This window comes from Mustela nivalis, assembly GCF_964662115.1.
Source record: "Mustela nivalis genome assembly, chromosome: 12".
Taxonomy (NCBI): domain Eukaryota; kingdom Metazoa; phylum Chordata; class Mammalia; order Carnivora; family Mustelidae; genus Mustela; species Mustela nivalis.
The window spans coordinates 73054045-73080553 of record NC_139031.1 but is presented as its reverse complement, the minus strand read 5'-3'; the positions used below and the strand labels follow the sequence as shown (position 1 = coordinate 73080553).

The window sequence follows — 26509 nt, the reverse complement described above, 5'->3', positions numbered from 1 at the left end:
GGCCTACTCTAGGATTAGCCTCCTAATTCCTCTAACAATCAATGGCTACAAAGTAGCTATCTGAGACAGTTTCACAGCTTTCTCAAATATGAGAATAACCCAGATCTAAATCAGTGATTTCAGGAGTGCCTGGTTGGTGTGGTCGGTTAAGGATCTGTCTTCAGCTCAGGTCATGATTCCAGGGTCCTGGGATCAAGTCTCGAATTTAATTGGGCTCTGCCCTCTGGTAATGCGCTCCTCTGTCAAATAAATAAAATCTTCAGAAAAAGTAAATCAATCATTTTAGATTTGTATTATTAGCAGTAGAGCCCTTCAAACAGTCCTTCAGAAGTCTAATGTATAAAGCTAGTAAAAAGGAAACTGTTAAAGCTAGAACACCAGTTCTGGTTACTACAGGGATGCTTACCTTGCCCCCTTTTTCTCTCATTCCCACAGCAGTTCCTGAGGTACTTGCAAGAAACAAGTTTTGAACTAAATTAAGCATTTGATAATATTTGGGAGACCTTTTGGTTATATACTTCAAATTTTTATCCTAAAATGGCTTGAAGTAGACCAATGAAGTAAAGAGCATGAGTTTTTATCATGTGATCTCCCTGATATGAGGAAGTGGTGATGCAACGTGGGGGGTTAAGGGGGTAGGAGAAGAATAAATGAAACAAGATGGGATTGGGAGGGAAACAAACCATAAGTGACTCTTAATCTCACAAAACAAACTGAGAGTTGCTGGGGGAAGGGGGGTTGGGAGAAGGGGGGTGGGTTATGGACATTGGGGAGGGTATGTGCTTTGGTGAGTGCTGTGAAGTGTGTAAACCTGACGATTCATAGACCTGTACCCCTGGAGATAAAAATATATGTTTATAAAAAAATAATAAATTTAAAAAAAACATGAGTTTTTACATTTTTTTCTTTGAACTGTGGATTTTCAACTGAATTTGACTTCTTAACTGTACTTAATTTCTCTTTTTTAAAAAAAAATTATCAACTTATGATCCCTCCGCACACTTATCTTTCCAATAATTCAGTGATGTCTTATTTCTGTTCTTATGGCATTATAATCTCTATCCCCCCCCCCCCCCCAAAAAAAAGACTTCTTTCAGATGATCTGTTACATGAATTATAAAGGAATTTTGATCTCTAGACACTAAGAGTTTTACGGTTCAACTTTAAGAAATAGTTAAGGGGCGCTTGGGTGGCTCAGTGAGTTAAAGCCTCTGCCTTCAGCTCAGGTCATGATCCCAAGGTCCTGGGATTGAGCCCTGCATCTGGCTCTCTGCTCAGCGGGAGCCAACTTCTCCCCACCCCAACCCCCGCTCTCTGTGTACTTGTGATTTTTGTCTGTCAAATAAATAAATAAAAATATGTAGGAGAGTATGTTCTTTTTGAAAAATTGGTACCTCTGGCAATGCTAAGGCCACATATTTATGAAAATGAAGAAAGCATTTGATGCGTAAATTGTGCATTTATATTACTTCTGGTCCTTGTGAGCATTTGAGTTTATAATCCCTGAAATAAATAAATGTGGATATCTTATTTACTAGTTTATGAAAATGCTGCTCAGACAAAGGGCAGTAGTGATGTATACTTAACCAAGGGGGCCACTTTTGCAAGCAGCAAATTCTACCTAATCACTTAGATGGAATTAATTTATCTGTTACATAGATTGCTTCATTTTTTTTTTTTTATTATTTCCCTTTATGGTATGAGATCCTATAGAAACTAAATGTAGGTTAAAATATTATAGAAATCTTACATTTATGAAAATAATGATTAATAGTATTTATTTCTACTTTAATATTCCTGCCCTTGGATGGAAGTGATGTTTGATAACATTGACATCTCGTACTTGGGTTTATAAATTCAGGCATTTAAGCAGTGATTTTCAGACATTTTAGTAGGGAAATTATTTTCAGTCTTACACTCAAAGGGTAAGGATCCCCTTCTTCCTGTTAAAGTCTATGGTAAGATGTTAACTGATTTGAACTGTCCTGCCCAGTGTGATAGCCGTCTGGTACATGTGGTATTGAAATTTAATTAATACTGTGTTGAAGAAAATTAAAATTTAATTGCTCAGTCGAATTAGTTACTTTTATTACATTTTAAGTGCTGAGTAGCCACATGTGGTGAGTTGCTACCATACTGAACAGTGCTAATAAAGAACATTAACCATTGCATTAAGTTCTATTGGACAGTAGTGCATTTAGAGCATGGACTGAATCAGAATATCTGTATTCAAATTCTGTTATTTATGCTGATGTAACCTCAACCAAGTCACTTAACTTCTCTTTAATTTTCTTTTCCACAAAATGTGGATATTAGTAATATTAGTACCATGGGGTTGTTGTATGGATTAAATTAATTGGGATATATGAAGTATTTAAAAATCGTATCTAGCATATGCTGGCTGTTATTGGAACGCCCATTGTACTTCCTCAGAACTTAGATTCAGAAGAACACAGTATAAAAACCACCAATTTACAAAATAATTGCAAGGTGTCAAATTGGTATTTTAAGGGGTACCTGAAATGTGAAACAGTTATGGTTTTATGGCTTATTTGAAAATACTTTGTTTTCCTTTAGCGAGTTGAAGAATTTCTCAGCAAAGATATCAGTTACCTTATTTCAAATAAAAAGGAGGCTAAATTTGCACAAACGTTGGGAAGAATTTCTCCTGTACCAAGTCCAGAATCTGCATATACTGCAGAAACAACTTCACCTCATCCCAGCCATGATGGAAGTTCATTTAAATCTCCAGATTCAGTAAGTCTCTTAAATGTGCTTTGAGAGGGCGCCTGGGTGGCTCAGTGGGTTAAGCCACTGCCTTGGGCTCAGGTCATGATCTCAGGGTCCTGGGATTGAGTCCCGCATTGGGCTCTCTGCTTGGCAGGGAGCCTGCTTCCCTCTCTCTCTGCCTGCCTCTCTGTCTACTGTGATCTCTCTCTGTCAAATAAATAAATAAAATCTTTAAAAAAAACATGTGCTTTGAGATGTTCAGAAAGGCTATAGACTGAGGATCTCATGATTTATCAAGAGCAGACTGCAGCAGAATTCATGTAGGGAGAACAATATCTTTATTTTGGGTGGTTTTCCAGTCAATAAGGTTACTGTCTTATAGGAAGGTGATTTGTCTCCTAATACTTTGGGTCATACTCTGCTGAAATAATACTTTTTGCCCTTGGGGATGGCTTTTATTTTTAAGAGTTAATTACAACTAAAAAGTAACAGCAGGTCATTATTTAAAATAGAAATGGAAACCTTTTTTTTGTGTCATAGCAGGAGTAGGCGAACTATGGCACGGGCCAAGTCCAGACTGTCCTTGTTTTTTATACCCTTTGAGCTAACCATGGTTTTAACATCTTCAAATGCTTGGTCAAAAATTGAGAGAATATTGGGACGCCTGGGTGGCTCAGTTGGTTAAGCAGCTGCCTTCGGCTCAGGTCATGATCCCAGCGTCCTGGGATCGAGTCCCACATCGGGCTCCTTGCTCCGCAGGGAGCCTGCTTCTCCGTCTGACTCTGCCTTCCACTCTGTCTGCCTGTGCTTGCTCTCGCTCGCTCTCTCTGACAAATAAATAAAATCTTTAAAAAAAAAAAAATTGAGAGAATATTTTATGACAAATTTAAATTCAGATATCAAAGTCCATAAGTAAAGTTTTATTGAAATTCAGCCAGACCTGTTATATATTAACTGGTTGCTGTCCTGCTATAAAGGAAATATTGGATAGTTTGGACAGGTACTATATGGCTTACAGAACCTAAAACTGGCTCCCTGGCCTTTTACAGAAAAGATTTGCTAGCCCCTCTTTTAGTTACTGATATCACATCTCTATTACTCTATTGACAAGTTAGAAGTTTCAGTGAGGGGGAGAAATAGAAATATATACAAGAAGAGGGGCACCTGGGTGGCTCAGTTGGTTGGGCAACCGCCTTTGGCTCGGGTCATGGTCCCGGAGTCCCGGGATTGAGTCCCGCATCGGGCTCCCAGCTCCATGGGGAGTCTGCTTCTCCCTCTGACCTTCTCGCCTCTCATGTTCTCTCTCAGTGTCTCTCAAATAAATAAATAAAAATATTTAAAAAAAAAAAAAAAAAAAAGAAATATATACAAGAAGAAAAGTCAAGGAAAGCTCATGTATTTTTTTACTTTCATGCTTTTTTGGAGGAATGAGATTATATACTAGTGACTAGTTCCAAATTAAATTGTTGGTCATAGCATTTCAATTTCTTTTCCAGTGTTGTATTTAAAATGAGAAATAACTATATATATATATATATTTAAAATAAATTGTATATGTATATACAATATTCTCAGGTCTCCATTTGAATACAAAATTAGAATCTGAACTAGTTAGTTATAGACAATTTACTACAAAACTGGGCTTTGTTCTCATTCAGTTGTTTAGATACTCTTTCAAAAAAAGAAGGACACTTTTTAATAGGTCTTATTATAAAGATCCTAAGGAAGTTGCCTTTTACTATACTTCATTGTGTTGATACTCAGTAAGACTTATACAAATAAATGTCCCCTCTTTAAATTGTTACATTAAAATTTATAGATTTTATCAATTAATTTAGCTATTTTATATTTTTAAGTTATTTTCCAATGAGGCACTGTTTTACAACTTTTTGATGTTTGAGCTCTTATTATTTTTTTTTATAGGTATGTTTGAGCAGAGGAAAATTACTAGTTGAAAAAGCTATCAAGGACCATGTAAGTATGAAATATAAAAATTTACTGTATATATGCTTTTATTAAGAACTCAAGTGGAAATGGAGATGTTCCTGAAATCTTCCTTTCCTCATTTTTAATAGGAAAAGCCTAAATAGATCTCATTTTTACAAAGAACAGAATCTACTTTTCATGAAGAAACATCTCCATCTTGTGGCCTTTTGAAATATTACTGTATTGTATGAAGCTTATGGCATTTTTGTTTTTTTGTTTTTTTTTTTAAAGATTTTATTTATTTATCAGAGAGGGTGGGGGGAGCGAGCACAGGCAGACAGAATGGCAGGCAGAGGCAGAGGGAGAAGCAGGCTCCCTGCTGAGCAAGGAGCCCGATGTGGGACTTGATCCCAGGACACTGTGATCATGACCCGAGCCAAAGGCAGCTGCTTAACCAACTGAGCCACCCAGGCATCCCCATTTTTGTTATTTTTAAATGAACTTTCTTGGGGCGCCTGGGTGGCTCAGTGGGTTAAGCAGCTGCCTTCGGCTCGGGTCATGATCTCAGGGTCCTGGGATCGAGTCCCGCATCAGGCTCTCTGCTCAGCAGGAAGCCTGCTTCCCCCTCTCTCTCTCTGCCTGCCTCTCCGACTACTTGTGATTTCTCTCTGTCAAATAAAATAAAATCTTTTAAAAAAAAAAAATAAATGAACTTTCTTGAAACTGTTAACTGTGAGACTAAAATTGCATTCTTGACAACTGAGTTGTCAAGAATATGGGAATATATTAAACAGGGTTAATTTATAAATTCCAAAAGAAAAAAACTGATGTATTGATTGCTATCATAGCTATATAGAGTCTGTTCTGAATACCCACCTAAGTGACAGTACCCTTCAAATAATTTTTAAAATTTAGCCTCATTTAAATTTGTAATTTTCTGGAAAAACTATTAAATCTCTTATTTTACAGGATTTTATTCCTTCGAATAGTATATTATCAAATGCCTTATCGTGGGGAGTAAAAATTCTTCATATTGATGGTAAGGATATCAGTTTTTTTGACAGTATTTGTTAAAAGTATTAATTTGTGCTATGTGGTTCCTGATTTTACATAGGGAGAATTCTGATAGCAAGAGATAGCTATAATGGTAATTATTTCCCCTCAATCTAATATGAAGAAAATAGCAGTCTTTAAAGGCGAAAAATGCTAATCTTAAGCCTTTTTTTTTTAATGAAGACATTAGATACTACATTGAACAGAAGAAAAAAGAACTATATTTACTCAAGAAATCAAGCACTTCTGTAAGAGATGTGGTATGTTATTTTCCTTAATCTTTAAACTAATTAAAGTGATCAAGATTTTTTGTTTTTTGGTTTTTTTTTTTAACTTGTAAATTTTTCTTACCCAGCAGAAAGTATTACTGCCAGAATATCCTAAGGGTAAACCTTTGTATTGTATTCATGTTTCCATTATTTGAGTATTCTGTATTATTCTATATCATTTAACTTTGAGGATTTTCTCATGAGGTAAAAGTTGTTCCTGGGATTTTTTTTTTTTCTTTGATTGCTGTTGCTTTTAACCAACCGCTTTAGTTCATTCTGAAGGAAAACAGAATTGGCTTATGCATGAAAAGCTTCTAATATATATAATATACTTTCAATTGCTGTAGGTAGTGTTATAACAAAGTCTTGCTATACACTATGATTATCTGGCCTGACCTCAAAATGTTTTCTAAGTAAATGCATTAGGCATTACAGTGTTAGACCCGATGTTTCGATATCTTGTCTCTTCCCTTTTCAAAAACTAGCTTTCTCCTCAAAGCCTCTATACAGAATCAAGGCTCTTCCTTGGAAATAAGTGCAATAAAACATCTCTCTTTTTTTTTTTTGTTAAGATTTTATTTATTTATTTATTTATTTGTCAGAGAGAGAGAGAGAGAGAGGAGCGAGAGTGAGCACAAGCAGACAGAGTGGCAGGCAGAGGCAGAGGGAGAAGCAGGCTCCCTGCTGAGCAAGGACCCCGATGTGGGACTTGATCCCAGGATGCTGGGATCATGACCTGAGCCGAAGGCAGCCTCTTAACCAGCTGAGCCACCCAGGCGTCCCAATAAAATATCTCTTAATCTACGTCCTTCCCTACTTTCCAATCTTTATATCATCCAGACTTGTTAAATCTCCACTTTTATGCTTCCCATTCACTCTTGAACCTATGAGGTATAAAACTACTGACTGATTTGCTAAGTGAAGTTAATAGTTCTCAAAACCATTTAGGTTCTATCATCTGTTGCTCATTTCCTCCTTTAATTTACCTATTTTCTTCTGCAACTTCTCTCATCTTAGTTGTCTCATGGTTTTCATATCCGTGTATTCTTTTGTGGTCTGCTTTTTCTTCATTCAGTACTTAAATGACTAAAATCTAAAAGGAAAAGTGTATAGATGAGAATATATAGAGATGTGTAGCCGTAAGTACATTGGCATGTTTGGGAAATTTTCTGTAATGTAATACAACTTGATTTTTGAGTGGGAGAATGGTAAGAAAGGAAGCAGGAAAAATTAGCAACTTCACATAGGACCTTGCAACACTATTTAAAGGAATTAAGTTTATCTGGAAGGCTTTGGGAGATTATTGAAAGATTAATAGGAAAGTAACCTGATCGAATAGATAGAAGAAATATCTTCTGGTTGCCAGTAAAGCATGTGTCCTGGCAAGACTGACATTTGGACAGTATCTTTTGAATTCTTTTGAACAAATTGGTAGTAAGAAACCTATTTTATATCATGACTACGCCATAAATGCGTGTTACATGCACAGACACTTAAGGTCTTTTTTTAATGTTTTTAATCACATTTGTATAAGATAGAAATAATTTTATAAGATAGAAAAGAACAGTTTACTTATTACTTAAGTAAAAGTATTAATACTTTGAATGTTTTATTTACAAGTAAAAAAAAACCCTCCAAATGGATATTCCCAAATTTTTATAAAATACTGGGTGAATATTCCTTGTTTGAAATAAGCTTAATACATATAAACTATCTTTATTGCACTTTGCAGATTTTTTGGATTGTATGTAGAAATAGATGTATGAAAATGTAAACCCACAAGAAAATTATGGTTTCAGAATACACCAGTATATTATTTCTGTCTGTATGCAGTGTATATAAATATATATTTGAAACAAGTTTCATGAGATACTGCTTATCCTTAATGTGATTTGTGCCAGTATTTCTATAGTATTCTATTTTCATTTTTTAAAAATACTAGTCACGGAGCGCCTGGGTGGCTCAGTGGGTTAAGCCGCTGCCTTCGGCTCAGGTCATGATCTCAAGGTACTAGGATCGAGTCCCGCACTGGGCTCTCTGCTTGGCAGGGAGCCTGCTTCCTCCTCAGGTCATGATCTCAAGGTACTAGGATCGAGTCCCGCACTGGGCTCTCTGCTTGGCAGGGAGCCTGCTTCCTCCTCTCTCTCTCTCTCTCTCTGCCTGCCTCTCTGCCTACTTGTGATCTCTGTCTGTCAAATAAATAAATAAAATCTTAAAAAAAAAAATACTAGTCACAACTCTAAATTGATATTAAATCTGCTAATAGGTCACTGTTCATAGTTTAAAAAAGTATTCAGGGGGGACGCCTGGGTGGCTCAGTTGGTTAAGCGGCTGCCTTCGGCTCAGGTCATGATCCTGGTGTCCGGGGATGAGTCCCACATCGGGCTCCTTGCTTGGCAGGGGGCCTGCTTCTCCCTCTGCCTCTGCCTGCCACTCTGTCTGCCTATGCTTGCTCTCGCTTCTCTCTCTATGACAAATAAATAAATAAAATCTTTAAAAAAAAAAAAAGTATTCAGGGGGTGCCTGGGTGGCTTAGTTGATTGAGTGTCCTGATTCTTGATTTAGGCTCAGGTCATAATGATCCCAGGATTATAGGATCAAGCCCCATGTCATTCTCTGCTCAGCAGGGAGTCTGCTTGAGATTCTTTCTCTCTCCTTCTGCTCACTCTCAATTCAAATCTTCTTTTAAAAAAAGTATTCAGGGAGGGGCAGGTGGGTGGCTCCATGAATTAGGCTTCTCACTCTTGGTTTCGGCTCAGGTCTTGATCTCAGGGTTGAACGTTGTGTCCTGTCCACATTCTGCTTGAGGTTTTTTTTCTTTCCCTTTCTATCCCCATCTGTTCCTCCCCAACTCTGTGTTCTTTCTAAGATAAATAAATAAAACCTAAAAAAAAAATGTTCAGGAATATTTTGTTTACACATGCAACCATTAATACTTAACAGATAGTCCTATTAGGTGTGAATCACTAGGAGTATTTGCCCTCATGAAACAAAAACAATGACAAGTGTGATAAATACCTGTGAAACATCTTACTTTTCTCTCAAAAGCAAAAGGATTAGAATACGAGATATCTCTGTAATCCAGAATGTATAACTGGTCAACTTAATTCTAATACTTGAAAATTTTTTCTGTATGTAAAAAGAAAATGTTTCTGGAAAATTTTTGGTTTGTCAAGTACTAAGACATAAACTCTTCAAAAAAGATGCATTTGTGGATCTTGAATGGACATGTATAATTCTGCACACTAAAGACATACAAATTTTAAGGCATTATATTCTCTTAAATGCTCTTGTTAGCCTTTATCTTTTAGAAAAAAAGTTGAATGAATGTGTTGTGCTTCACTATTTTAAATCCTTGGAGGTTTTTTTATTTTTCTCATTTTACCTCAAACTTCAAGGATTTTTTTCTGCATATTTACATGAGGAATATTAGTCTTTTGCTTTTTGATGTGTTTGGTTTTAGTGTCAGGGTGATGCTGCTCTCATAAAATGCTGGAACATATTTCCACTTATATTTTCTAGACAAGTTTTTGTAGAGTTGCTTTTATTTCTTAAGTGTTGATAGTATTTACCAGGAAGGTTATCTGGGCCTGTAATTTTTTTTTTTTTTTTTAAGATTTTTATTTATTTATTTGACAGAGAGAGATCACAAGTAGGCAGAGAAGCAGGCAGAGAGAGAGGAAGGGAAGCAGGCTCCCTGCTGAGCAGAGAGCCTGATGCGGGACTCGATCCGAGGACCCTGAGATCATGACCTGAGCCGAAGGCAGTGGTTTTAACACTCTGAGCCACCCAGGCGCCCCTGTAATTTTTTTCTTAATTGAAAAATTCCTAACTATGAATTCAGTTTCTTTATTAGATAAAAGAAATTCAGGTTATTAATTGCTTATTGAGTGCACTTGGATAGTTTGTTTTTCAAGGAATTTGTGCTTGTTGTTTAAATTGTCAAATTGATGGCAAAACTATTTGTAATATTTCTGTATTAAGCTTTTAATGTTTATAGAGTTTTAGTGACATTTTTAATTCCTGAGATCATTATTCCTTTTTTTCCCTTTTTGTTCAGTTGGGCTAGTTATCAGTTTCGTCTTTCCAAAGAACCAGGTCTACTGTAAAATTTTTTTGAGCTCTGCTTTACTGCTGTTCCATACATTTTATGTAGAACTTCATAGATACTTAGGAACTTTATTTACATATTTACATGTATAATATATATGTTATATATATTTATATACATGTATATATATCTATATTGACAAGTCATCATCACTTAAAGTCAGTTTATGTTAGGGTTCACTTTTGTTTGTACATTGTATAGGTTCACACAAATGAATAGTGATATATATTTGCCATCACAGTAACCTACAGAATAGTGGAATATTTTCCATAAAAATGTTCCATGCTATATCTTTTCTTCCTTCCCTCCCTCCCTCCCTCACTTACTCCTAACAACTACTGATTCTTTTTCCATAGTTTGGCCTTTTCCAACATGTCATACAATTGAAGCCATACAATATATAGCCTTTTCAGATTGTCATCTTCAGTAAGTGATAGGCATTTAAAATTTCTCAATGTCTTTTCATGACTTGATTTTTTTTTTTTTTTCTTTAAACTGCTGAATCATACCATTGTCTGGATTTGCCACAGTTTATCCACCTTCTGAAAGACATCTTGGTTGCTTCCAAGTTTTGACATTATGAGTAAATTATATGTATATAAACATCCATGTGTAGGTTTTTGTGTGGACACTAGTTTCCAACACATTTGGATAAATACCAAGGAGCATGATTGCTGGATTATATGGTTAGAATATGTTTAGTTTGGTAAGAAGCTGCCAAACAGTCTTCCAAAATGGCTGTACCATTTTGCATTTCCACCAGCAATGAATGAGCTGTTGTGGATTTCTATTATGGTCAGAACACATACTTTGTGTGATTTCAGTTCTTCTAAGTTTACTGCTATTTGTATAGTTCAGAATACAGTCTTTTTTTTTACTGATTTTATTTACTTATTTGAGAGAGTGAGCACACATGTTGGACAGAGAGCGGGACAGAGGGGCAGGGGGAGAATCTCACGCTGGCTGTGCGCTGAGCTCAACACAGGGCTCCATCTCACGACCTTGAGATCATGAAACTTAACCAAAACCAAGATTCAGACATTTAACCCACTGAACCACTCACATGCCCCCAGAATATAGTCTATCTTAATGCCAGCAAGTTCCATGGGCACTTAAAAAGTATATTCTGAGGTTAATGGGTAGAATATTCTTATAGATGTCAAATAGGTCAAATTGCATAGCTTTTCTGTATTCATACTGATACTCTATCTTAGTCTAGCCATTATGGAAAGAGTGGAGTATTAAAGTTCCCAAATATGTTGTGCATTTGTGTATTTTTCCTTCTTGTTCTATCACAGTTTTTGGTTTGTGTATTTTGAACCTTAGATGTGCACACATCTAATATTATTATGTCTTCTTGGTGAATTGACCTTGTTACTATATAATGTTCCTTTGTCCCTTTTAGGATTTCTTGTTCTGAGGTCTTTGAATATACTACAGGCACTCCAGCTTCCTTGTGATTAGTGTTTACATTGTCTTTTTTATTCCTTCTACATTTACCATGTCTATGTATTTATTTTAAAATTGGTTTCTTACAGACAGTTGAAAGTTGTCTTTTTATCATATCTGGCCATCTCTTTTAATTGGTATGTTTTAATGACTTACACTTAATATTAGTACAATTTAGGCCTGCCAATATACTAATATTTCTTTGATGGTGTTCTCTGCATTTTATTCCTTTGTTTTCTTCTTTTTCTGCTGCTTTTCAGATTGTTTGAAGATCTTTCTATTGGCTTTTTGGCCAAATTCATGTTTTTTTGTTTTAGTGGTTGCTTAGGTTTAATTATATCTACATAGTTATATCTACATATCTTCACAGTCTTTTTAGGGTTAATATTTTACCTACTTCAAATTTAAACATAGAAGCCTTAAAACTTTTTGAGCTCTCTATCCTACCCCACCAGTCTTTATGATAGAGTTATTTTTGTTACATTTGCAATTATTGATAAACCTACCAGGCGTGTTAACCTTTTTCCTTGAAAAAGTCATGTAGAAGAGAATGTGAGAATGTCTTTATTTTGCCTTCATTCTTGCAAGATCTTTTCACTGGATAACAAATTAGGAATAAATTCTTTTTTTTTTAATTTATTTTTTTAAAGATTTTATTTATTTATCAGAGAGGGGAGGGGAGAGCGAGCACAGGCAGACAGAATGGCAGGCAGAGGCAGAGGGAGAAGCAGGCTCCCTGCTGAGCAAGGAGCCCGATGCGGGACTCGATCCCAGGACGCTGGGATCATGACCTGAGCCGAAGGCAGCTGCTTAACCAACTGAGCCACCCAGGCGTCCCAGGAATAAATTCTTTAGGTCAGTACTTTACAGGTGTTCTACAGCTATATTCTGGCTTCCATGAATTTTGATGAAAAATTTGCAGTCATTCAGATTGTTTTTTTTTTTTTTCGTTTCTTTTCTTTTTCTTTTTTTTAAAAATATCTTGTTTATTTATTGGACAGAGAGAGAGAGATCACAGGTAGGCAGAGTAGCAGGCAGAGAGAGAGGGGGAAGCAGTCTCCCCACTGAGCAGAGAGCCCGATGCGGGGCTCGATCCCAGGACCCTGAGATCATGACCTGAGCCAAAGGCAGAGGCTTAACTCACTGAGCCACCCAGGCACCCCAGATTTTTATTTTCTTATAAATAATGATCATTTTTCCCTATGTACTTAGCAAATTTTTAATTTAACTTTGATTTTCAACAGTTTGGTTGTGATATGCCTTGGCTTGGATTACTTAGAGATATTTCTGTTTCTTGTTCACTAAGATTCTTAGAACTATAAATCTGTTGGGAAAGTTTGGGCTATTTTGTTAAAATTCTTTTTCTTTACTGTTCTGTTTGTTTCTGCATTTCCAATAACACTAAATTTAGACCTTTTATATTAATTATAGCCTAGAATACAAGGTACTTACTGGGTATTCATTTTTCCCCCATTCTTCTTTTTTCAGTTCTTCTAATTAAAGATTTCAATTCATTGGTCTTCCAGTTCGCCCAAACTTCACTTGTTCATCTCTGTTTTGTTTTCAAGCCCATCCAGTTAATTCTGTATTTCAAATCATGTATTTTTCACTTGATTTCTATACTAGTCTTCACTAGACTTCTACAGTTTCCTTTTTTGTTGTTGTTATTTTTTGTTTTTTGTTTTTACAGTTTTTCTGCTGAGAATTTGTATCTCTCCATCATTTTAAGTGTATTTGCCCTTACCTTAGAGTCTTTTTTCTGGCTCCACTACTTGCTGCCAACTCTGTAATTAGAGGTTTATCCTTCAGGCAACATTGTGAGAAAAAGAGGTTGGGAAATATACCCCCTTAAAGTGGTTTCTCTGAGTTTGGCTTCCTTCTACAATATTCCTGCTTTTGTTTACTTTTTAGTCCCCATGTAGTTGCTCATTGTATTTTCCACCAGAATTTTAGTAGTAATCAGTGGGATTGTTTGACTGTATTGGACATATTCCACCTTGACAAGAATCGACAGACTGTTATAAATACTTTAATAATTCCTTTGCTTAGTCTGTCACAGAAGTTTGCTCAGTAAGGGCATCAAAATAACCTTAGAACTATTTTTAGATTATTTTATTAACTGTAGCTTTTCCTCATTGGTTGATTTCTTTCTGTAAAGGCAAAAAAAATTTTAGCTAGAATGAAAGGTATTTGTTGAGTGTCTTGTAAAAGTGAGCTTGTATTATGTTCATTGTTTCATTTCTTTCATTGACTTGATTTTTGAAAAAGCAAGTTTCTCTTTTTTCCCAAAAAAACTATAGTAATTATTATATTTTTATATAGTTCTTTTATATAGTTCTTTTCCTGTATGATTATCTTCAGATAAAAAGGAGCAGTTGCTGTTTTATTGTACTTTCAAATGCAGTGTTCTTTTTTGTTTTTGTTTTTGTTTTGTTTTTTTAGGGAAAAAGAGTAGGTATTGGCACACAGAAAGCAAGAAGTAAGTATTTTGAAATCTTTAAGTGTATTTGATATGCTTTTAGAAAGTAGAACAGATCTTATAAAAATCCTCTGAAAAATCACGTAAACAACTCTTCAGGGAACATGTTCAGTAGGTCTTAATTTTGAGACTATGGACCCCTTTTCAGAACAATATTTTTAAAAAACATGTAAATCAGTAAATGAAATTCAGTTGTCAGAAAATTTTTAATTATGAAATGGAGATATACTTGTTTTTTTTTGTTTTTTTTTTTTGTTTTGTTTTGTTTTACACACTTAAAACAAGTACTAGCAGTGATTCTACTGTAATTTTGGAAGTGGTGAGCATAAATGATGCCTTGAGATCTGTAAAACTAATATGAAGGTATTTCATTTGGTTTCAGAATTACAGGCACTGCTAAGACCACTGTTATCCTGTTGCTTATATGTATAACTAGGAGAAGTGTTAAATTTCGGTTAGAGATCTGTGAAAATAAAAATTGGATTTTTTTTTTTCCTGTTTTAGCTCATGATTCTTCTGAATTCTATTCAGAGATCCTTTGGGGGAATCCTTTCATTTTAAGATCCTCAGAATGTAGATAGAATTTCTGTCATTGTGGAAATGGACTGATGTTGTATAATAGCTCACCTGAGACTTAAAACTGAATTGAAATGAAAGAGATAGTGGAGACAGGTGGTCCTTGACATAACGATGGTTTGATTTAAAAATTTTCACCTTTATGATGGTGTAATACACATTCAGTAGAAACTGTACTTTGAATTTTGAATATTGCTCTTCTCCTGGGTGGGCAGTTTGCCATACAAAACTCTCCTGATGCAGTAGCAGCAACAATGAGCTGCAACTCCCATTCAGCCATTTGGTCACAAGAGTGGACACCAATATGCTTAAAACCATTCTGTTTTTCACTTTCAGTACAATATTCAACAAATTACATCACATATTCAACATTTTTTATTATAAAATGGGCTTTGTGTTCGATGATGTTGCCTACCTATAGGTTAATATAAGTGTTCTGAGAATGTTCTTAAGTTAGGCTAGGGCTAAGCTGTGATGCTTGATGGGTTAGGTGTATTAAATGTATTTATAGCTTAAAATGGCTTTATCAAAGTGTAACCCTAATTGTAAATTGAGGAAGATCTGTACATAGTTTGGAGGGATTTTTTTTTTTTTTTAAATTTCCTGGACTTGTACATATCTAATAATATGTTTTGTATGTTCTCAAGCAGGTAGACTCAAAAAACCTTTTGTAAAAGTGGAAGATACGAGCCAGTAAGTATCTAAGTTGATTGGTAATTTAAATATAATATTAAAAGAGAAAATCTAATTAAGCTATTTCCACTAATACCGTTAGGTCTTTGTATGTAAGTTTTATATTCTACTAATACACACATGGCAAAAGTTGCAGAAAATAGCATTAAATTTGCTCAAAAAAACTATTCACTAGCTAAATGGAATACCATGTGATTGGAACTACTACTTAAAGATTGCTTATACTTTGTTAAATATATTAGTAGATACTATTTTGGTGTACAAAGTGGAATATAACATTTAATTAGGTAGTTTTCCTGAACTCATTCTGAAGTTTTATAGGTTAATCTTAAGACTATAAATAAATTAATTTGGCATGGGAGAATTTTATAACTTTTTCTGGACATTCATCCTTTAGACATGTGTGATTCATTCTTTTGGGTACTCCCTGAAGTGGCAAAGATGTATTGAATGCCTCTTTTTATGAAGTGTATTATTATGAAAAAAATGCAGTTCAAAATTAGACCTAGAGAAGGTGCCAATATATGGAAAGACATTCCACCATCATGGACTAGAAGACTTCATATTGCTAAGATGTCATTGCTATCCAAAGTGATCTACAGAGTCAGTGCAAGCCCTGTGAAAATCCTAGTGACTTTTTTTTTTGCAGAAGGGGAGAAATCCATCCTAAAATTCATCAAATTGCAAGGGACTCCAAATGTCCCAAGCAATCTTGAAAGGAAGAACAAAATTAAGACCTAAACTTGATTTCAGAATTTTCCAAAAGCTCAATCACAACAGCTTTTTAATGATGTAAAGACAGATGTGTAGACCAATGGAAAAGAATAAATAGCTAAGAAATAAATCTTTACATTTAGGTCAAATGACTGTTGGCCAGGATGTCAAGATCATTTAATGGGGAATGGACAGTCTTCAGCAGTGGTATTGAGAAAACACATATCCACATGCAGAAAAATGAAGTTGGATCATTAATTTATACCATATATAAAATTAACCCCAAATAAGTCGAAGACCTAAAAGCATTAAACCCTTAGAAGAAAACAAGGGAAAACTTTATGACATTGGATGTTGCGGTGATTTCTTGGATATGACATCAAAAGCACAAATAACAAAATTTTAAATTTGTGTGCATAACAGAGTGAGATGGAATGGAACTACAGAATGGGAGAAGATATTTGCAGATCATATATATATTTAATAAAGTGTAATATGTGGGGGAGCTTAGGAAGATGGTGGAGTAGGAGGACCTTAAGCTCACCCCTTCCCTTGTTTACAACTGGTTAGCACTTGCATCCAAATAAATAAACTAGAGAATGATGTGAAGACTGGCAGAACAAACTTCACAACAATGTAGAGAATAAGCCTCATTTGAGAGATGAGGAAGGGCAGAGTTGGTGACTGGGCGCTGCCTGCAGAAGGGAGGGAGTTGTAGGCTGTGACTCAGAGAGGTGATGAAAACACCAGGGAGCCCATTAGGAGAAGATAAATCCCTGTCATGTCTGGGTTTGGAAACCAGAGGTTTAAAATCCCTAACTTTGTATAACCACTCAGACTTAGATCTTGGAACTTTAAAAGTCTTCTGACTTGGCACAGGATGAGCTGGGAGGGCAAGTGATAGCTGGGTCCCTACCCTTAAAGGGATAGCAGCCTATGGAGAGGCAACATAGAAGCTATAGCTTGAACAGTGCCTGGGGCAAACAGGAGCAGCCTTGGGTGATGTAGGGATTTATTGAATTACTATTATAAGCACCTGAAACTGTGTGTTAACTATATCGAAACTCAAATAAAAATCCAATTAAAAAAATGAAATATAAAAAAGTCAACAGAAAATCAAATTATCAGTTTTGTGGGGGGTGGTTTTGTTTTGTTTCAAGATTGAGAGCTCCCTTGTACGCTTGAGTACAGAAAAGAGCAGAGGGAGAGAATCTTTGCACAAACTCCCTGCTGTCTGCCTTGGCACTCTATCTCAAGACCAATGAGATCATGACAGAGCCAAAACCAAGAGGGATGCTTAACTGATCTAGTGCCTCTCAATTTATCAGATTTTAAAAATGGGAAAAGGACTTAACATTTCTTCAGAGATGTACAGATTGCCACAAATACATGAAAAAATGTTCACTGTCACAGAAATGCCAGTCAAAACCACTGTGAGATATCTATCACTTCACAGCCATTTGGATGGCTATTACAAAAACAACACCACCACCAACAAAAAACCTAGAATAATAGGTATTGGCAAGGAAGGTGGCGAAATTGGAGCCCTTGTGCACTGTTGGTGCAGTTGTAAAATAATGTAACCACTGTGGAAACTAGTACAGAGGGTCTTCATGAAATTGGGACTATGATCTGATCTCGCAGTGTCACTTCTGGTTATATATCCAAAAGAATTGAAAGCAGGCTCTCGAAGAGATGCTTGCATATGCATATTGGTAGCAGCACTATTTACAGTAGCCCAGTGGTAGAAGCAGTCCATGTGTCCATCAATAGATAAATGGATGATGTGGTATATACATAGAATTCAACCTTAAAAAAAGGAATGAAATTCTGACAAGTGTTTTATACATGGATGAACCTTGAGGACATTATGCTGAGCGAAGTAAGAGGAAAAAATACTGGAAGATTCCAGTTGATGGAAGTACTTCAGAGTAGTCAGATTCATAAAGTAGAGTGATGGTTGTAAGGGGTGGGCAGAGAAGGAAGAATGGGGAGTTATGGTTTAATGGATACAGATGGATGATGTTAATGGTTAAAAGCACTGTGAGTGTACTTAATGCAGCTGAACTGTATTCCTAAAAATGGTTGAAAATGGTACCTGGCTGGCTCAGTTGGTAGAGCATGTGACTCCTGATGTTGGTTTTGGAGTTCAAATCCCATTTTGGGCGTAGAGATTACTTTAAAAAAAAAAAGTTTAAGGTAGTAAATTTTGTGGGTATTTTACCATAATTAAAAAAAATACTTATATTAAACAAAAAGATACTAGGTCTAGGAATTGAGAAGGGAAGCCTAATTGATTTCTATTATTTATTTCAGATTCCAGATGAATGCCGTGATTTTGAAATACAAGATTTCAGTTGTATTTTTTTTATCATAAACAATCTCATGTATTTGTCTTTTTATTTTTTTAGACTTTATAGACCATTTTATCTTCAGCTGAACAATATGCCTTTTATAAATTATTCTATTCAGAAGCCCTCCAGTCCATTTGATGTAGATAAGCCATCTAGCATCCAAAAGCAAACTCAGGTTAAACTAAGGTTTGTTTAACCTTAATTTTTTCTTTTTAAGCAGACATTTAAAACAATTCATTAAATGCTATGGTTTTGTGTGTGTGTGTGTCTGTGTATGTGTGTGTGTGTAATCACTATTATGGTTTTCCCCCTGTATATTTTTAATGCTGGGTTAGAAGTCTGAATCTTTTCTAAATATGTCAATTTTAGACATGTTAGATCAATAAATTAAGGTTGAGGGGTGGCTTGTAAGTATTTACAAGTAATTAAAGTGTGTTATTTCTCCTAAGTGATCTGAAATATTCTCTAGAAAAATCACTACATTTTTAGTTTTCTTCTCAATTTCTTAGAAAGAAATATATTTAAAAGTAATTGTTGATATAAATATCTGTGGAGATTATGTCAGATTATTTGGTAGGTCAGGACTGTACATTTTATAAATTATTAATGTTCATCAAATAATTCTTTTATCATATATTTCTATTAGAATCCAAACGGATGGCAATAAACGTGGTGGTATCCCAATTCAACTCCAGTTGAAAGAGAAGAAAAAAAAAGGATATTGTGAATGTTGCTTGCAGAAATACGAAGATCTCGAAAGTGTAAATGTGATTTTATATTTAGGGGATTGTTATTTCTAAAACTATAAATATTTACTGTGTAAATATTAGCTTGTTTTTCTGATTGTGGTTTGCAACTTGATATTGACTAAATAACATGTATCTCTTCTTGATAGAATTATCTTAAATTTTAGGAACCCAAAGTGGGAAAATGTATATTTAAAACTAATTTTTATTCATTCAGCATATACTTATTAAGTACCTATGTTGTACCAGTCACTACTCTGAACAAGCAGCATTGAACACAGGAGACCCAATTCTCTATCTTTATGAAAATTATATTCTATGAAAGGGGAGGAGAAATAGGTAACCATGTAGTTAGAAAGTAATTAAGTATATGTAGAGAACATTAGATTAGTTCTATGAGAAACTGAAGCCAGAAAGAGTGTGTAGTTATTTATTTAGACAAGGAATAGCTAACTGATAAAGTGATATTTGAGTAGAAACCTAGGAAGTGAGGGAATATGACTTGTGGATTTTGAAATAAGCAGTGCAGGAGTGCTAAATTAAACTTAATTGTTAGTACTGAAGAAGCCATTCAACTAATGGTGGTGGCCTGGCAGAAGTGATGAGACTGGGTCAGATTGTGGATATAATTATAAGTGGGGCAAAGAGAATTTGCCAGGGGATTGGAAGTTGGGAGTGAGTAGAAGATGCTTCAGGCCTGAGCAATTAAAAAATGGGCATGTGATTTACTAATGGTAGGATGAGAAGAAAGTAGAGATTATTCTTTGAAGTAGCAGAAAGAGAAATAGAATAGTTGGAAGGGGACATGGAATGAAGATACAGTTTTGAAGATGAGAGTTTCTAAAGTGATTAAAAACAAACAACAAGAACTTTGGATCCATGCGGTCTAGGTTTGAATCCTGGTTTCCTGTTCTTGTGACCTTGAATGGTGGCAGGCTCTGTGCTAATTTATTAAATTTTAGCTGTTCCTATTTCATTTGTTAATTTCAGTAGAGATGTATGTTTTAGTGCTTGGTTTGATAGAAGATGGTGGGAAAGTTAAGGAAAAAGAATAATATTTATAAATATCTAAGAAGTAAACCCACTCTTTTTAGGCTCTAAGTTGAAGTTTGTTTTATAACTCAAAATATATTAGTGTTTTGTATTAGTTTTTTGTGTTTTCTTTATATAATAACAGAGAAAAATATGGCTACTTTAGAATTATTTTAAATCAGAAGCTAAAATTACCCCAAATATTTCCCCCTCCCAAAAAATCATTTTGAAATTTAAATTATTGATTTGTCCCAAAATATTACTTTGCTGTTGCTACAATAGAAAAATTTATAATGGATGTTTTCCTTAATACAAATTTATAATCTTATTTTAATGCTCAGAAAATGTTGGGACTAAAAATGAAAACCTTGATCACTGATTGACACAGGAAGGAAAATGAATAATAGATGTTGGGGTTGATATTTTAAAATCATTTTTTTTTAATATTTTATTTATTTATTTGACAGAGATTACAAGTAGGCAGAGAGGCAGCCAGAGAGAGGAGGGAAGCATGCTCCCTGCTGAGCAGAGAGCCTGATGCGGGGCTCCATCCCAGAACCCTGGGATCATGACCTGAGCCGAAGGCAGAGGCTTTAACCCACTGAGCCACCCAGGCAGCCCCAAAATCATTTTTTATTATAGTTGTTTTATCTATATTTCTTAGTCTTGAAAATAAGATATTCCTTTGTCTTTTGAATCTTAGATTTCACAGTGCTTCATTTCCACCTGTATCAAGGCATTCATTTAGCAAATTGGATCACCAAAGATTAAGCAACAACAAACAAGGCAGACATCTACAGAGAAGACAGATACAAAGCAGTACATTTACAAGTAGGATAGTGATAGTGTCACAAAAGTGTCACAAAAGTAGCATGTACAGTACAATGGTAATAATGAGGGAGTTCTTAAGGTAGGATGAGGGACATAGCTCAATTGAGAAAGTAATATTTAAGACATAAAAAGGGTAAATGATAAGGGGTAGGTGGAGGAAGGGAGCAGCTACATAAAAGTTGGAGATTTCTTCTCCAAAGAATGTGTATAAATGGAATCTGAACTTATTTAATGTTTCTTTTTAAATTTTAATCGTTTCTCATTTAACATTACTGGGCATAGATAACTTGTATGTGGTAAATTCTGCAAGTAAGCAAGTATAATAGTCCAGAATACTATTTGTGATCACTGGAGAATTTAGTTTCTGGAAATACAATCAAATCATCAAAAGTTACATGAAACTAGAGAAACAGAAATGAGGTACTTGCGTGATCGTCCTGTTACAGCCTTCTAGGTGCCATTCTCTGATCAGCTGACAGTAGAATTAGCCTGGAGATTCCACCTATGTAGCAGGAACTTTATTTCTTTTGAGTTTTATCCCAGTAAACTGAGCTTGTTCTTCACCACTCTTAGACTGAGAAACTGTCAACTACCGTTCAAGTTAAAAAAAAAAAAAAAAACTGAGAATAATTTTTATATTCTCCATTATACGCATTGGGTAATTTGAGATCCTTTACTTGCTCATTCTCAAATGTGTTCCTCAATAATAAATTTTTTTCCCTTTTTTTGATACTTCACAGCATTCATTGTACTTCATTTTTTTGTGACCTGCCTTCTGGATTCTTGTTTTGGAATCTTACATGTTAAATTATAACATTTCATTTATTTAATATTTTATAAGACCTACCATATTTATTTAGTAGCAATTGTGTAAGGATAAAATAAAAAGGAAGATTTTTCTCAATATTAGCGTACTGTAAATGTTAAATGTTTCTGTTGTGTTTCTCCATCTTTATCTTCATTTCCTGATGTAGTTCATTTGTCAGTTCCATTTAAACCACAAATTTATTTTACTTAACATCCTTTGAAATTGTAGTAAAGGATATTTCTTTGGAGTAGCTATTAGAAACCTAATTTTAGGGGCATGGAAATATTAGAAAACAAAAAGGCATCTGTTGGTTTAAGAATATAATTAACAAGAATATAATTAAATGACTTATTAAATGCTTTTTTGATTTTGTTCCAGCATCTTCTAAGTGAGCAACACAGAAACTTTGCACAGAGTAATCACTATCAAGTTGTTGATGATATTGTATCTAAGTTAATTTTTGATTTTGTGGAATATGAAAGGGACATGCCGAAAAAGAAAAGGTAATTTGTCAGCCAAAGTTTTAAATTTTAACAGAATTCTAAACAATTTCATTGAACTAAAAATAAATCCAAAGTTTTCTGTTCTTCGAAGGGATATATATTTTTAGAATGTATATTTGGTTAAGAACTGATTACTACTTTTCTCTCCCTTTCCACCCTCTCGCCACTACCAGAAGTGCTTACTTTAGATTATTATTAAGGTCTTCATATTAATGTTATAGTCTAAAAGAGGGGTTGGCAAATAAAAACTGGGCAGTAAATATTTTAGGCTTTGTGAACCATGACATTTGTTTCAGCCACTTAGCTTTGTCATTGTACAATGAAAGCAGCTACAGACAATATGTAAGTCAATGGGTATGGCTGTGTTCCAGTAAAACTTGAGATTTGATCCATGTTCTTTAAAGTTCATCAACCCCTGGTCTAGGACCATAAAGATTACCATTTACTAGGACTAAAAAACTAGAATTTTTAGTTAATCTTACAGAATTTAAATAAACCTTTCTTCACTTAACCTCCATTAAGGCTTGTTTATACTCTCACCAAGTACTTTTGCTTAAATTCTTCTTTCCAATAAATCTTACTAATGGTACTGACAGGACTTTTAGGTGTGAATACAATGCTCTTCATTGACAGTTTACTGCACAGTTGAATAAATGGTCCTGGTTAGATTGTTCCCATAAATCCAAAATGAAAAATTCTTTGAAGTGCTGAAATTGATGGTAAATCATTAGGTTATTCAGTCCTTATATCTATTTTTAGACTAATGTTAAGGCATAAAGACTAGAAAATAAGATACCAAGGTACAGCTTCTGAAAATTGACTGGAAAGCCTTTACTATATCTAGGTAGAACGGTTACCTAAACTTCTTTCTTCTGTAACATTCAGAATAGTTGTTCATGACTGACTTAATAATATGATATCTGGAGAGGAGGCATATTTTCAACTTTTTTTTTAAAGATTTTATTTATTTATTTGACAGCGAGAGCAGGAACACAGGCAGGGAGGGTAAGGGAAGGAAAGCAAGCTTCCTGCAAAGCAGGGAGCCCAATGTGGGGCTTGATCCCAGGACCCTGGGATCATGACCTGAGCTGAAGGCAGAGGCTTAACAACTAAGCCACTCAGGTGCCCATATTTTTAATTATAAAAAGTATATAGGCTACTATAAGAATTTCGAATTCCCTAAAAATTTAATCTGCATCAAAATTTTGAACTAGTACTTCACATATAAGTTGGTTTTTCCTTAATTATCTGCACAATTTTTATCTGTGTGCAAGTCACCTAAACCTCTTTAGACATTAAAGGAGAGAGAGAAAACACTAGAGACTAGTATTTTCTAGTATTATACTAGAAAACTACATAAACATGTAAACAAAATAAATATAGAAGTGTCCATGCTGGTTCTAAAAGGGCAGACTGAATTCTGTATTTCTATAGTGTTATCTGTGACATGTATAACATAAAATAACAGTAGTGAGCTAGTAATACATAATTTAGGATTGTGTAGTACAAACTAACATTCCAAAGATATTAAGAGACTCCCTGAAGAAGGAGGTTTTCAGGTCACATACATGTGTGAAATATCAGGATTATTATTTTGTCTAAATACTCATTTTCTACATTGTTAAGTAAAATGAGGAGATGATATTAATGTAAAAGCATAGAAGTTAGGATATTTTTCAGGATAATGAAAACGAAATTGAGAGCAAAACGAAATCCCTTTACTTTCATCTTTCTTTGAGTTCTATGGATGAAGGAGTTTTAAACACTACATTTAAGATAGTAATTACCTCTGGGAGGAAGGAAAAGAATATGGATGAGAATAGAGTGTACTGTACGGCTTGAGTTTTTAGCTGTGTATCTGTAAAGTTTTATTATGAAAAACATCTGAAGTATATTTGGCTAACTGTTAAGATTTCAGTATTTTGTAATATTAAGTTAAATTTAAGTTTCATAAATAGTTTTAAAAGATTATTAGTTTGGGTTCCTGGGTGGCTCAGTGGGTTAAGCCACTGCCTTCGGCTCAGGTCATGATCTCAGGGTCCTGGGATCGAGTCCCGCATCGGGCTCTCTGCTCAGCAGGGAGCCTGCTTCCTCCTCTCTCTCTCTCTGCCTGCCTCTCTGCCTACTTGTGATCTCTCTCTGTCAAATAAATAAATAAAATCTTTAAAAAAAAAAAAAAGATTATTAGTTTGACTTTAAGCTACTCAGGAATTTTTTATAGCAATTTAATGTTTATTTTTCTTGTTTTATAAAGAACAAAATACAGTATTGGATCACTTTCTCCTATTACTACAAGTGTCCTGAAGAAGTCTGAACCAAAAGAATTGCAACATATTTCTCAGAAAGACTTCAAGGAAAATAATGTACAGGTAATTGAGCAGCATTTCCTGTATAAAGAAATCCAGGAACCTGAACAGAAGTTTCTGTTTATTTCAGAATGCATCCCCCACTCCTCAAGTGAATTGAGAGGACTCAATGAAAAAGTAACTACTAAATGTTCCATGTTAAATACAGGTGAAAATGACATAAAACAAAATTTTGCACATCTACCTCCACATAAAAATAAACCAGAATGCATCCTTGATGTTTCTGAACATAAATTAATGACAAATGAAAGTGACTTAGAAGAACTAAGGGTAGATCATTGTCCATGTAGGCTAAAGACATCTGTACAAGTTTCTAATTTCAGTATGGATAGTACTGCATCTCAACCAAAACAAAGGTCAGATACCGTGCTTTTTCCAGCAAAGGATCTGAAGGAAAAGGACCTTCATTCAATATTTAGTCATGATTCTGGTCTGTTAGCAGTAAACAGTTCACAAGAGCACCTAACAATTAAGGCAAAGACCCCATCCCGAAGTCCCCCTGAGGAGCCCAATGAATGTGACTTCAACAATATGGATGGCTTACCTTCTGGTACAATCCATCGGAAAGTGAAAATATTATTAGGAAGAAATAAAAAAGAAAATCTGGAACCAAATGTGGAATTAGATAAGAAAAGACCTGAATTTCTTATTACACAAGAAGGAAACAGAATTTGTAGTACCCCAGTACAATCTCTATTAGACTTGTTTCAGACTAGTGAAGAGAAGTCAGAATTTTTGGGTTTCACAAGCTATACTGAAAACAGCGGCATTTGTGATGTTCTGGATATTTGGGAAGAAGAAAATTCAAGTAATCTGTTGTCAATGTTTTTCTCTTCTCCTTCAACTTCTACATTTACTGGCTTTTAGACTTAAAAATAAATACTTTCCAAAGTGGTGAAGATCATATTCTTGAAATTTTTATAAGTAGGTATGGAAGTTACTTAGTTTTTTTTCTTTTTTGCCAACTTTGTTTACAGAACCAAGTGTAAATACTAATAAAGGTGATATTTACGTTTTTCTACAGATTTGGATACTTATTCTAGAAAAATCATAAAATGAACTTGTGACTTGTTTTACATACTATGTTTTAGGAATTTTTATGAATAATTCTTTTATGGCACTGAAAACTAATTTCAAGTGAAATTTTGGGAATATCAGTATTTACCATTATAAATTTAGTCTTGTTCTTTCTAAAGTCTTTTAAATAGATTCCTATGATAACAATGGAATATTGCTTCTAAAAATCTTAATTCTCATATTAAAGGAAAAAAACACTAATTTTTGTGTTTGGGTTCTAGAAATCATTAGTACTTCATGTTTGACCTAGTTGGACTATGCTGGTGTGTTGGCACTGGAGAGTTAGGTTATTTGCAGGGGTAAATAGAAGCCATGAAGGAAAAATTTAACCAGATTACTATATGGAATAAAACAATTTTTCCACTGTTCATAATTGTTTACCTTTAGAAATAAAGTCTTCCAAAAATGACTCATTATACCCTAATTTGGTGTCAGGAAATGAAAGGAGGAGGATGGCAGTGAACTCTAAATAAAAGTATTGAAACATGTGAAGATTGCCTTTGATCAGGCACTTGGCAACTCAATAATTTAGATAAGAGAATATATGAAATATTCTCATATAAAAAATACATATATGTGAGAAAATATATATATTCTCTCAGATATAAGAAACATTTCAACTGTTATCTTTAGATGGTAGAGGCATTTAAATGCCTTTGAGTGTACTTACCAGGAGTGTGGCATTTACAGCTAATGACATTTTTCATTCATTCAGAATATTCTATGAATATGTTATTAAAAATTAACTTTGATTAACTTTGATTACCAGTTTTAAATTTTTGAAACCCTGTA

General features: G+C 34.5%; 1 protein-coding gene across 2 annotated transcripts in view; it reads left to right on the top strand.

The window, feature by feature from the left end:
- DBF4 (DBF4-CDC7 kinase regulatory subunit) overlaps positions 1-25663 on the top strand; it is a 28753-nt gene extending 3090 nt beyond the window's left edge. The window contains exons 3-12 of one of the 2 annotated variants that reach the window (XM_082692377.1): positions 2578-2757; positions 4654-4704; positions 5626-5695; positions 5893-5969; positions 13981-14017; positions 15241-15286; positions 18412-18540; positions 19001-19115; positions 22150-22274; positions 24529-25663. In XM_082692377.1, the coding sequence (XP_082548503.1) occupies positions 2578-2757; positions 4654-4704; positions 5626-5695; positions 5893-5969; positions 13981-14017; positions 15241-15286; positions 18412-18540; positions 19001-19115; positions 22150-22274; positions 24529-25507 (1809 nt within the window). In that variant the 3' untranslated portion in view covers positions 25508-25663. The remainder of the gene's footprint in view (positions 1-2577; positions 2758-4653; positions 4705-5625; positions 5696-5892; positions 5970-13980; positions 14018-15240; positions 15287-18411; positions 18541-19000; positions 19116-22149; positions 22275-24528) is intronic. The other variant, XM_082692378.1, reaches the window with a different exon arrangement.
- The last annotated feature ends 846 nt before the right edge of the window (positions 25664-26509 follow it).